Here is a 13,057-nt window from a genome sequence, read left to right as displayed (position 1 = left end):
CCACACCATTTTTACTATGCTATTATTGAAAGTACAAGGTGTAAACAAAATAATTTTATATCCCAAATGATTCTCTTCAATTTGCTGCCCTTCGACTAACTGCCGCCCCTAAGCGACGCTCAATCTGCCTACCCCCACGGGACGTCACTGGGCTAAATTGTTACAATAAGTGTTAATACTTCGATACAAACCGACCCTAGATAGCTACCGTAGCGGCCGAAAGCAGTCTTGTGTATAGAATAGATGCGCTGGTGTGGTTTGGTGAGGCCATTTACTTCAATTTGTTGATATTTTCGACTTTTATCCAAAGAATACAGAAATTTCCTTGCGGTCAATTTTATTTCCTGGAGCCCGCGAGCGCGTTGTTGGAGACACCTGATACAAGTATTATGTTATGAAATCTTTGTTATTACTAATCGTATTGAAATCTCTACTCAGTCAGCAATCAACATCTGCGACTGGATGTACAGTGAATTCGTTTAAGTTGTCATTGTCAATCTTGTTTATGCACACAAATGACATCGTTCACAAAATGACTTTATTGAGAACATTATAAGTTGGTTGAATTATAAAGTTTCTGGACAATATACGAACACACGTGAGTAACCGTTACCAATTTTCTAATATTTTAAACAGAAACTCATGAGACGGCAGTGTTGCCATCTTTTCAAAGTGGAATTATAGTACAGAGCCTCCAAAATTGGGTCTAGGACGATTTGGCGCCGGGACAACTGGACGCCACGCAATTCAAAAATAAATAGACGTTAGGTACTTACAGGTACTTTAAAAAAATATTTAATAATATTATTTATATTTAGATTATTATATTATGATTTAATATTTGGTGAGAATTTAAATATGCATACGTAAATAATGATTTAATCGTGCATATGTTTAAGTTCCAACGAAAAAAGAGTTTTTTATTTTTATATAAAGCCTTAGGCACGGTAAACAGTTATGTTAAGAGTAAAATGAATTAAAACTACTAAGTAGTAGATAGAAACTGATTAAATTCTTCGTCTACGTTCTGTATACGTGTCTACGGCAGTGCGGCGTCCAATTGTCCTGGCGTCCAGTTGTCCCATTCCCTCAAAATTATAGTATTTGCGGAAAAAATATAGTACGCGTTGTCATCTGTTGAAAATGTATAGGTTTTTTGTTTCTCACAAAAAAAAAAATAACGGATAATTTGAGAAACTCCGAGACCACTTTTTACTTAGGTACCTCTTGCCATCAAAAATGCTTACAGAAGAACTCAAGAAATTTCATTTTAAACCAAAGTCGAGGGATTTTCTTACGTTTTTCAAGCAATTCTTTTCCAAGTTCTCCAAATCTTCTTATATTGCGAAATTATAGTACTTTGCACCAATTTATAGAACGGAAATATCGAATTGATAGTACTTTTTACATATTTTTTTCAAAATATTCAAAATTATAGTATTTTTGGGCGTACTATACCTGTTTTATATCGTACATAGTACGCGGACCAAAATTATAGTACAAATACTATAATTATAGTACGGTTGGCAACACTGATTTGAGACGTTATCGTAATTTTATTCATACCAAGCGAATCGATTTTATCGTATGGTTGGTGTATGTAACAATAATATTATTTAAGAACGAAGGTCACAACGTAAACATAATTATAATTAGTACGAGTGAGAAAGCATTATTTGGCATGCGATTAATCTCCGCATTGTATGAGATTAAAGGCTATGATGGATAATTGGATAGAATGTTAACAATCACTAATAAGAAGCCGATATTGGAGTAACAAGTGAATAGTGATTTGTGTATAGTGGATCTGCTCCCACAGGTAAAGTTAAACAAGTCTGACAGCTGTAATGTAATTACGTATTTTAACCAGAAATCAAATAAATTCAATTTATAATATTGGTTTACCATATATAGGATAGCTAAATTCATGCAGATTAGTTGCGTACACAATTTCTTCAAGTTCTCCCAAGTCTGTTGGTATGGATCGTCGGGATCAACTTCACAGAGGCGGCTCTATCTCAAGGGTTCGTAGGGACCATCCCCACATCATTAATATGTCAAAAATACACCCTATAGTTTTATCATTATCATAATATACCTACTTAATTACACGATTAAAATGAACTATTTAATTTATTTTATCCATCTAAATCCGTCGCAATTTAATAGAGAATAGCATATTGATGATTGTGCGGTATTAAAATAATTAATTACATTAAATATGCCCTATTTCACGGTGACACCGTTGCATATATTAAGAAAACTTGCTCAGTTTCATCCCGTCGCCGCGGTACAAATCTCGTTGTATAAATTAGATGTGAATAAGAATTAGTAACGACTCAGTTAACCATATTATTATTTATTCTGAATAATTACTTATTTTCTCATTAATAAAGTAATAAATATAATGTATAATATGATAAAGTAGGCAGGTACAGTGGCGCACCCAGGAGGGGGCCAAGGGGCCCTGACACCCCCCAAAATTATCAGAATGATTTTAAACATTGAAATTGAAAGCCGATAAACTATACCTTTGGGCTTAGACAAATAAAAACACAGCAAAAAAATGATTTGTAATTCTCCAGCACCCTTTTTAGAAAAAAATCTTAGATTTTAATTTCTAACACAAAAATTTCGAAACACTAATGTCAGGTTTTTTTAGAAACCCAATCCCTAATGGAACTGTCAAAAAATTTTCGGTGTCCACCCGAATTCCGGAGTAGTGTAGCTCATGGCTGGGGAGGGCTGACTGGGCTCTAGCCTGGGGGCCCGGGTTGGGGGGGCACGGCGTGTTGGGTTGACCAGATAAGTGAGATAAACACACATCATAAATCAGCTTTAATAGTAAAAAAAAGTCGCCTGCGGCGCTATTATACTTCATGGCCATGAACATTTTCAATTATATAATTGTGCAATATATTTTTTGATTATTATGTATCGATTCTCGACAGCTCCATCATTAAAGTAGATGTATTAAAAATCGCCAATAATTCACTGTATGAGTATCCTTAATTTGAACTAAAATACAATTTGAAAAACGTTAATGTAGTGTTTCACACTGCCTTTAATCTTAACGGTAGGTAGGGGGCCCGCCAAATATCCTAGCCTGAGGGCCCGTTTCGGGATGTGGGGACAATGGTGTAGGCACACCGATAATAGACAAGTGCAATAGACAAAAGGCCGATAAACGAGAAATTAGGCTGTGAAGAAGAAAAAGATCCTATGGGACTAATTTACATTCTCCTCCTTGCCCCCTCCCCCCCAATATTAAATCCTAGATGCGCCACTGGGCAGGTATGTATATTTAGTAATTAATGGCTAGACCCCACCACATAGTAAGTCGTCCAGCCGCCACTGCAACTTCATATAAACAAGTTTTATATTTAAACTGGCTTTATTAGAAGGTAATTATAATATAGGTATCATATAATAGATTATGCCCTTAGAGTCCTTAGGCTTAGACAATAACTTGTTAACATACATAATTTTGAAAACATTTCTGAGAGAATATATTATTATAACCAATAGAAAAAAACGTTTTTGAAAAAAGTAAGACACCCCGCAGAAATCGAACATGCATCTCTCGGGTATCGCGCCCATGCACGTAGACCACTATCCTAAAGGTACCATACTTTTTTTTTCGACCATGTCCGATCGTAATAGAATCATATGGGCCTCCACAGAGTGGCCGCGCGGCTTAAGCGTTGGACTATAATGCCGTGGGTCCCAGGTTCGAATCCTGGGTATGGCAAGTACACATATTGTTTTCAATTTGTGTGTGAGTCAGGCTATGGACCTAATAGGTTGAGCAAGTGGCTGACATCCATTTCTCGTAAAAAAACAAAATCTGCTAATCTGGAGGCACCATACTTAATTTCGACAAATTTTAACTAATGGCTCTTATAATACGCTCTCTTAAGCGTTTTCTAAATTGAGCTACTGTACTATTGGCGATCGGCTTTCGTATTTTAAGTCAAACTAGGTAGGTATTACTTTAATTACTAACCGACGTCACGTCGATTCTGTCGAATATCGTAATATCCACTAATATCTAATACTGACAACTGCGCTCGGTTTATGCATTGACGCTCATTTAATATTGGTTTATTACACACGCTATTGCATGTCTATAATGCGTGGTTCATTTTCGTTGGATACTCACACATTCAAAACCATACGTCAAAATTTACTGTATTGTCATAATTATAGCCTATCGGAATTCTATTTATTATCTGTTCTATGTGTAGATCCCTATTGAATATGTACACATAATAATTATTGAGCATTACCTAACTCAAAATAGGTACTTAACATATCGACTTGCCAACATTAAATTTAACAGCATCCCCGTGAATTAAGTATCGTTTCGTTTCTAACAATCTCTCCCTTATCAGTCGTCAAGTGTGTTTAATGACTAATTTATTTGCATAGTGATTAATTATTACATAATTACAAGATAAAAAGAACTTTTTATAAGCCACATTTTTACATTTTCTGTTGAATCATATAAACTTGACAATTCTATGTACTAAATTTAATAATTTAGGACAAATAAGGCAATTGTCAACAAATCATTTTTTGCTATTTTGCAACAAACGAACAAATATAGAATACTGAAATGTCATTTTGATTTCTATAGTAACACACGTAGGTATATATTAATAATTTAGTTGCAACCAATAATAGTATTTTACTTTTTACGGATTTCTTCCGAAATAACTTTTCATACAAAACAGAATTAACTGAAAATGAATTCAATTCTACTTAAAGATGACTAAACGTATTAAAAGAATTCATTGGCATCGTGTTCTGATATACCTATTCTAAAGGTTTCGTATGTGTAGCTAGTCGGGAAGTTAGTTAAAAATCGATTGCAAGATTTTTACTGGATAAACAACCACCGGACAAACAAGAATACGAGCTAAGAAAAGCGTGGTAAAAAATTGTTGAAGCTCACAAAATCGCATACTATTAAATATGTATGCAAATTGATTTTAAATTCCATTCAATAATACTGATACCTAATATATTCAATGTCAGACACAAAAAAAAGACATATTTGTGACGCCATCATGTTTACAAAACAGTTTTTTTTGTAATATTATATAATTTGAAAACCGTTAAATATACTTCCTAATATTTCGCCCACTGTGGAGAAGAGACCGGTACCTAATTATTAAGAGGTGGTTTGCGGGTGTGATTTAAAAATGATACTTGGATTCAGAGATTTAATGCGCGAGTCGTTGTTCATGGCTGAGGGTCGCGGCTCGACTCCACTTCTCTAGTTATTCATCGACACGCATTGCCCATGGTAGTGGACACTCTGACATGTCCACTAACCACATCCACCGGTGGTGACTATCACGGCATGCTATAGATAGACTGTATTTCCCATATTATTTTTACATGTAAGGTCCGCACACGATGCGTAGATATTGTGGAGTATGAGGCCATCCGCTTACGCAGAAACTAAAATCTGACGAGCTGGTTGGTGATGGGACTCATAAACTGGCCAGTGACTGATGATTCGCAGACGGCGATACTGAAACCTAATAATCTCATAACCTCAAACTGTCAAACACATTGTCTTTCTTACTTAATTCTAAGCTTTTCCCGTAATATTTTTACGGGAATATCCATTAATAGTACCAATTTTTGGTTAGAAAATATGATTTTCATCGAATCTACCGCTATTGGTACCACTGTTTTATGGGTGACTGGAAACTGAGAGACTGGGAGACTAGCATGTCGTGTCTCTTCGGTTTCGGTCGCGGAGGACTGAGAGAGCCGCCAATGAAATACATTAGGTAGATACTGGAGTTTCAGTCTCGTCTTTTTTGAGTATTCACGTGAGCGGATGGCCTAAAAAGCGCATAATTCCCACCGACTTCCGTTTTAAACCCGGTTCGACGCTTTCCCCGTTGACCCACTCACTTTTACGCGTAAATTACCTATACCCAAGCAGTCCACGCTTTGATTCCAGCAAAGAAAAAAAAACCTGAAGCTAAAAATACTGGTGAGATGCTCAACTTCCAGTCCTTGCACTAGACTAATGTATATGTGTGTGCATAGTCTTTCTTCGTCAGTTCCAAACCACATTTCGAATGCGTATATTTCAGGTCTCGAACTGGACCGGAGCGCACTGGAGCGCCGTTCCGGTTTATAAAATCCCCAAATTTGTGGTCCGTCTCGTGGAAAAAATAAGGCCATAAAATCTAAGACACTTATTTTTATAAAATACACATAGAATTAGATATATTAATATTTTTTGTAAAATTATCGAGCGTTCCGGTTCGTAAAATTATAAATAAAATGCATTGAAAGAATCCCCTCCCTCAGGCATGTACCATATTATCGCAACTTGATTGACTGGAGTCCTATTTCTTTGGCAGCTTCTTCCAGTACAGCAACTACTCCATTTTAGGATTGGTTCTGATCTTGCCACTACATCAACGTCGTCAACATATCCGAGACACAATTTATGAATATGTTTTTAAGTCAAAATGAATCTAATTATATTTATTATTTATTGCAAATTTCAGCGAAAACATGGAACTCATCCCAGCGTCTGTAAATGATGAATTCAAGAAGCATCCAGAGCTAACGAGCGCTGCCATGGATTACATTAGAGGGTGGACAATCCAGCAACCCCATCTCCCAAAAATATCCGGTACTATTGTACATAATTCACATCATATTATACTGTATAAAAACCAGAAAATCTCGACAACATTATGAGAGAACAGTATTCCCCAACTGGCGCCGAATGCTTTGTATTTCTTGAACAGGGCACATGACGAACCAGTCAATCATTTATAAACTCCAGAGTACAGATAAAAGAAACAGATCTTGACAATGCACTCTGCAGTGTTTTAGACTTTATTATTCACCCAGATAACCGGAAGAGAGTTACCAAGGGAAGTAGCTTACTGTAAGCAGCCTTCACTCTGCCCTGACAGAAGCAGATAATCGTGACAGGTGGAGAGTTTTAGTCGCAATGAAGATGATTGGATTACAAGGTGGCCACGATCCTTCAGTCATTAGGAAACGACCAATAAGAGAAAAGAGATAGTGTTAATATATTAATTTATGTAATTGTAATCTTGGCATATACCTACATGTTTTATACTACCTAGAGTACCTAGTATAGTCCACAGATAAAGATCCCCAAATTCTTTATATTCGATTCACACACGGCATTTGAGCCTTTGAATAAATTTTAAAAACTGTGAAAGTAAAGCATAGAAATAAAATATATAAAAAATAAATAGTAACTTGTCTTCCAGATTTAAATATCGCCATCTTTCTACACAGCTGCTACTTCAGCACAGAGAGAACAAAACAGACAATTGAAAACTACTATACTCTGAGGACACATGTGCCAGAATTCTTCAGTAACAGGGATCCTTCGCATCCAACCATAGCGAATACAACACAAGTGGTGTATGTTGCATTTGATTTATTATTAAATATTATAATATAATCTAGACTACCTACCTAATTGTAATATTCCGTCGTCCAGTTGTCCCGTCGCCAAGTTGTCCTGACGTCGAGTCGATGGCGCGGCGCCGAATCGCCCTAGCTCACTTTTCACTATAAAATCAAGCATGATTTATGCGTAGGGTGCAATATTTATTCTATAATATAAAAAAAAATAAGCGATAATCTGCAACTTTTTTTTCCTACTCAAAAAGCCTTTTCGCCTATTTCCCGTATATTCAGGGCAGTGACAATACATTATATTATGCATCAATAAATTAGTTTTACCTAAACAGTGTTCATCCCGAGTCCGCTAACAAAAACATTCCACCCCTTATCTACTTCGATCCCACCTCCAATTCGTCCGGAGCCACGAGGGTTGTTTGTTAGTGCTAATTATAAATAACTCTGTATTATTTAAAAACCTTTTTCTTTTCAGAACCTGTTTTCCTTTACCGGAGCTAACGGATAGTGGAGATAAAGTAATTTACATTGTTTTGAATGAGACAGAACCTTCAAAATATAATTACACTGATGCTTTGAAGTATTTTATACACATTGAAGACATGTTACTACATGAAATGGTGAGTCAATAACCTTTATTGTATTCAAAATTGTAATTAACTTATTTTTAAAGTGTCCATTTCCAAATATTGATAAGTTCCAGCGCTCTAAATTAATAATTTTACGAACCGGAGCGCTCGATATTTGTCCGAAAATATTAAGATATTTATCCAATCGCATGTGTATTTTAATAAAATAAAAACGTGTATGTTCAATTTTTGTTATATTGCTTACCTAGCTTAGACTTTTAAATATTACTTTCCACGAGACAGACGGTCCGTTTCGAGCCCTGATAAGTCCAAAAGTTAATATTAGCAGTACACGAAAGTTTTGTGTTTCAAGCGTGTTGCGATTGTATCAAAATAAGAACCCTCCAACGGGTCTGTTAGGTTCATTATAAAAAGCAAAATCAAATATGAACTGTCATTGCAAAATCGGAAAATTGATAAATCAGTAAAATTTAAAACTGTCTGAGGTGAGTGAAAGTTTGTCTCAGAAGGAAAACTACAGCGCCATGCTTTACATATATTTTTTTTGATTAATTATATTAAAATCCTCCACCATGTCATTAGGACGCTAAGCTGTCTGCAAGACCTAGCAAGACAGATGGCTCTGGTATTATTAGATTAATGATACTAGTGAGTAATGACAACTGTTATAATTTTCTTTCAGGGTAGCCAACATGGAACTGTAATTGTGTTTGATTTGACGGGCGTATCGTTCGGACATTTGGGGAGACTGAGTATTATGAGCATGAAAAAATTTTTCTACTATCTTCAGGTGAGTTCATTAATAAGTAAATTATTAATTATAAAAGAACACAACCAATCTCTCAAGAGTGCATAGTATAATATGGAAAATCTATATTTTAATGCTTGTGGCAGGGAATTTTCGGCAATCTTCCGTTTCGACAGGTGAAACAAATCAGTTTGTCTCACCTGCCCGCACTATAATACGATGCAACTAGAGCCGTCATACTGTCTAAATCATGGGTGGCCAACCTTTTCAGCGGCTGGGCCAGATTCTAAAAATGAGATTTCCTTCCGGGCCGCACAACCGATTTTTTTATTATACAAAACAAAAAAGAAATATATATTAATAAAATAAAACATAAATGAGAATCAAACATATTTATTAGATTAGACTTTTTTAAATAATAAAAAATAAACAAAATAATATAAAAATAAGAAATTTTAGTGAGAAGTTTGATTTTGTGTGGCAGAACTAAGTGCATCAATATATCGATATCGATTGAGTGAGGTTGTTCCTACATGCAAACAGTTTTCCAAATGGACATCAGTGATTCGTATTCTCACTCGAGATTTGATATGCTTCATCCGACTAAAAAGCTATTCACACGTGTAAGTGTTTCCAAATAGCGAAGTCATCATTAGAGCATGTTTCACAATGTTCCATTTGTAAATTTCCCGGTAATAAATTTACGTCTACGGAGAATGGCGTTGCAAATGCAGCAAAAAGCACACGGTGTTTTTTTAAATCTTGAGCCAATATTTTATCCCAATTTGCGAAATTAGCACGTCTAGCGGTAGCATTTGATTTATTATTATTTTTATTTTCTCACTGCTCCACGGGCCACAAGTTGACACCCAGTGAGCCGCGGGTTGGCCACCCATGATCTAAATAGAGTATTGATACTTGCAAGTATCAGTATTAATAACACAATAATGGTGTTAATAAAAACGACGGTTGGTGGCCGAATGATCCTTGAAAATCACCCAAACGGCAAAACTAATCTTATGATCTCTAATATAAATACTACAATAGGTACTATCATCATGACATTTTCACCATAGTACTGTGACGGTCAACAACCCCTGGCCTTGTCAGCGTAATTACAACAACGCGATAATCAGTTACACAAGTATCGCACATCACCTCATTTACGGTCAGTACATTTTGCAGGTGTGACATACTTCGATGAGGGTCGACAATCCCAGTCCTTGTCAGTAAAACGCCGCGAAGTTGCAATCATGCGACGGTCAGCATAATACCCAATTTCGACCTAAATAAAGAATAGCTTGTCGTAATTTAGTCACAGTTGATGGGATATAGCAATAATCGTAGTAGTACACTCTATAATTATGACTCGGACTGAGCAGATCTCACCGCATAGTACTCACTTCCACCGAGCCTCGGATCGCTAACATCTCTCCTGCGTTATTTATTCTTGTTCCACTTGTATACTGTGTACGCAGCAATAAATTCTCGCTCCTCGATTCACTCGAGCAACCTCCAACCAGTCTTTCTCCTGAAACATCATCACCCCCAAATAAACACCGTGATAAGGTGGCGACCTGTCTTACCAAATACAAAGACGTTGTTCTGCGTTTACAATTTCATTTATGTCGCTTCTTGACACGCACTCATTTATTTTATTTACTTTAGGAAGCCATGCCGGTTCGTCTGAAAGGCCTCCACTTCATCAACGTGGTGCCGGTCATGGATAAAATGGTGGCGATGATGAAGCCCTTAATGAAGAGCGAACTGATGCAGATGCTCCACATCCACGCAGACGGGATGGATTCCTTATATCGCTTTATACCACAGAGGATTATGCCTGCTGACTTCGGAGGAGCATCTCCGAGTGTTAAAATACAAAGGGGTATGTATATAATATATTATATAATATCAGACATCTCCAACACATCGATCCATCAAACCATCTCATACTCCCTAACACTCTAAATCATAATCCCTGGAGTCAAAATGTCGAAGAAAAGAAGATATTATTAAAAATATTCTAATGCATTGTGATTATCGATTAAGTTGTGATTATATTGAGATGCACGTCGCATACTGTCACGACGACAAATTTAATTTATGGTTTCATAATTTTGCAGAATATTTTGAACGATCACCATCTCTGTAACGGTGCGATACCTACAACGTGAGGTGACCTCATTGTTGTTCTGGTGATTTTGGCAGATTTTGCTAACTAACAATGTTCGTTTAAAGCATGGGTGGCCAACCTTTTCAGCAGCCGGGCCGGATTCTAAAAATGAGATTTCCTACCGGGCCGCACAACCGAGTTTTTTATTATACAAAACAAAGAAGAAATATATATTAATAAAATAAAACAAAAATAAGAATCAAACATATTTATTAGATAAGACTTTTTTTAAATAATAAAAAATACTTAAACAAAATAATAATTATTATTGGACTTTTCTTTCGAAGAGCAAACACAACTTACCAATATTGGTAAGTACCTATTTGAAATCAATTTATGTTTTTTTTCCTTTTTTTTCAGAACAAATTATCAGCAAAATCAATGCAAACGCCAAGTTCTTCATGGAAGAAGAGCGTGAACGCGTGAACGAAGCCCTGCGGCGAGGAAAGGCGAAGAACGCTGTTGAAATTTTTGGAGTGGATGGTTCATTCAGAAAATTAGATATCGACTGAATTATAATTCGTTATTCAAACATTTAATGTCAAACAAAGTGATTAACCTAGTGATCTCCCGTAATTTATTATCCTGTAAATTACGTCTGTGATTGTGATCAGGGGCGCCAAGGGTATTAGGTATGCGAAACGCCCGGGCGGCAGGATCCAGGGGGCGGTAAATAAAGTCGAAAAATCAAGTTTAGTGATTTTATTAAAAAAAAAAAAATACATGTTATTCAACTATATAAACTAAATCTTACGGTGAAATATAATATCGATTGTCTAACATTGACACCTCGTACCTGAAATTCAATATTTTTATAGTAGTTAAAATCTTATTCAAAAACTATTAAATGATATTAAATAAAAACAAAAATTCCATTAAGTATATTAAAAATGAACTAAATTATTTTTGCACTAAGCGTATTTTTGTTTTCATTTAATATCATTTACTTAATAGTTTTTGTATAACATTTTAACTACTCCTATCAAAAATATTGAATGTCAGATACGAGGTGTCAATATTAGACCATCGATATGAAATATCTACGTTCGTTGCTTACTGATTAAGGGCGGCAAATCGAAGAATCTGAGCAGATTATATAAATATTATGTTTCTGCAAAAATATAATTATAAGTAGGTACGTAAAAGGACAAATTACGCCATCGAATTAACTGAACCATAAAGATAAAACATTTTAAGAAAAACAATTTGTCATATGAATTTATTTCATAAATAGTAAAAAAAGTTGCCTGTGGCGCAATTTTCTTCCATGTCATTAAATATGTGTTGTCATGCTTCAAGGATACATAACGATCGTTTCAAATCACTATATAATACAGAATGTTATAGGCAGAGCTTCGAACCGTTATTTTTTTTCGTTAAAAAATATAATATATCAGATCGGTTCCGGAAACCGGAAAAAATGTCGAATTTTCGGGTATTCGATTCTGTTCCGGTTTGAAGCTCTGGTTATGGGCTTATTTAATAGGCAAACTATGTCATATTTTTTCATTAATATATGATTTTTTTGTTTGATTTCTTTCATATTTCTTATGGGGGACGGCTATTTTGGATTGGCACTCGGTAAGCAGTTTCCCTTAGCGCAACCCTGATTTTGGTAGCACTATAATAAAGTTAAAGGGTTGATATACGCCAGCTGCAAAGCGAGGTCGATAGCGAATAAGTGTATACGGACTAGACTACAATCAGACTGTCGTATTCAAACAATTTTCCTTCGACGTCCTAGTGGAGTACGCGCGCTTCCGAAGATATGGGTGGTGCCGGTGGTGGTGACTTCAAATCCCACCGTTGGCTAAAAAAAGATATGGTTGTATTTATATCCAGAGCTCTGGAGCTCTCCCTCGTAAAATAAATCTTTTAAGATAACCTCAAATCTGTGTAGGCACACAAGCTATACTTTTTAGTTAAAATAGTAATTATTAACATTTTATTTTTGTTCTTATTTCTAATAGTACGAGTATCAAGAGTCGTGCTTTTTTATAGATATGAATCCCGTTTTTCACCTGGTGTGTCTCGACCCTAACATGTAATTATTATTGCAAAAATATTTATGTAAGTATAATATTGTATTCATGTAGGTACATA

At 35.6% G+C, this 13,057-nt stretch overlaps 1 protein-coding gene across 2 annotated transcripts; it reads left to right on the top strand.

Moving 5' to 3' along the window:
• The first annotated feature begins 436 nt into the window (after window positions 1–436).
• On the top strand, window positions 437–12,149 carry LOC147069647 (alpha-tocopherol transfer protein-like). 2 transcript variants are annotated; one of them, XM_085950391.1, is made up of 8 exons: window positions 437–598; window positions 6,543–6,670; window positions 7,287–7,443; window positions 7,919–8,063; window positions 8,716–8,823; window positions 10,450–10,666; window positions 11,315–11,728; window positions 11,964–12,149. In XM_085950391.1, the coding sequence occupies exons 2-7, from the start codon at window positions 6,550–6,552 to the stop codon at window positions 11,464–11,466; spliced, it is 900 nt and encodes a 299-aa protein (XP_085806517.1). In that variant the 5' UTR covers window positions 437–598; window positions 6,543–6,549; the 3' UTR covers window positions 11,467–11,728; window positions 11,964–12,149. The 2 variants fall into 2 exon arrangements, with proteins under 2 accessions (XP_085806517.1, XP_085806518.1); XM_085950392.1 differs by lacking the exon at window positions 437–598 and adding an exon at window positions 1,563–1,819 and having other exon boundaries at window positions 11,964–12,148.
• Window positions 12,150–13,057: the final 908 nt, after the last annotated feature.

Source organism: Rhyacophila brunnea, unplaced genomic scaffold (genome assembly GCF_057557595.1).
Source record: "Rhyacophila brunnea isolate RB1 unplaced genomic scaffold, BYU_Rbru_1.0 scaffold_23, whole genome shotgun sequence".
Taxonomy (NCBI): Eukaryota; Metazoa; Arthropoda; class Insecta; order Trichoptera; family Rhyacophilidae; genus Rhyacophila; species Rhyacophila brunnea.
This window is presented reverse-complemented; position numbering and strand designations above follow the sequence as displayed.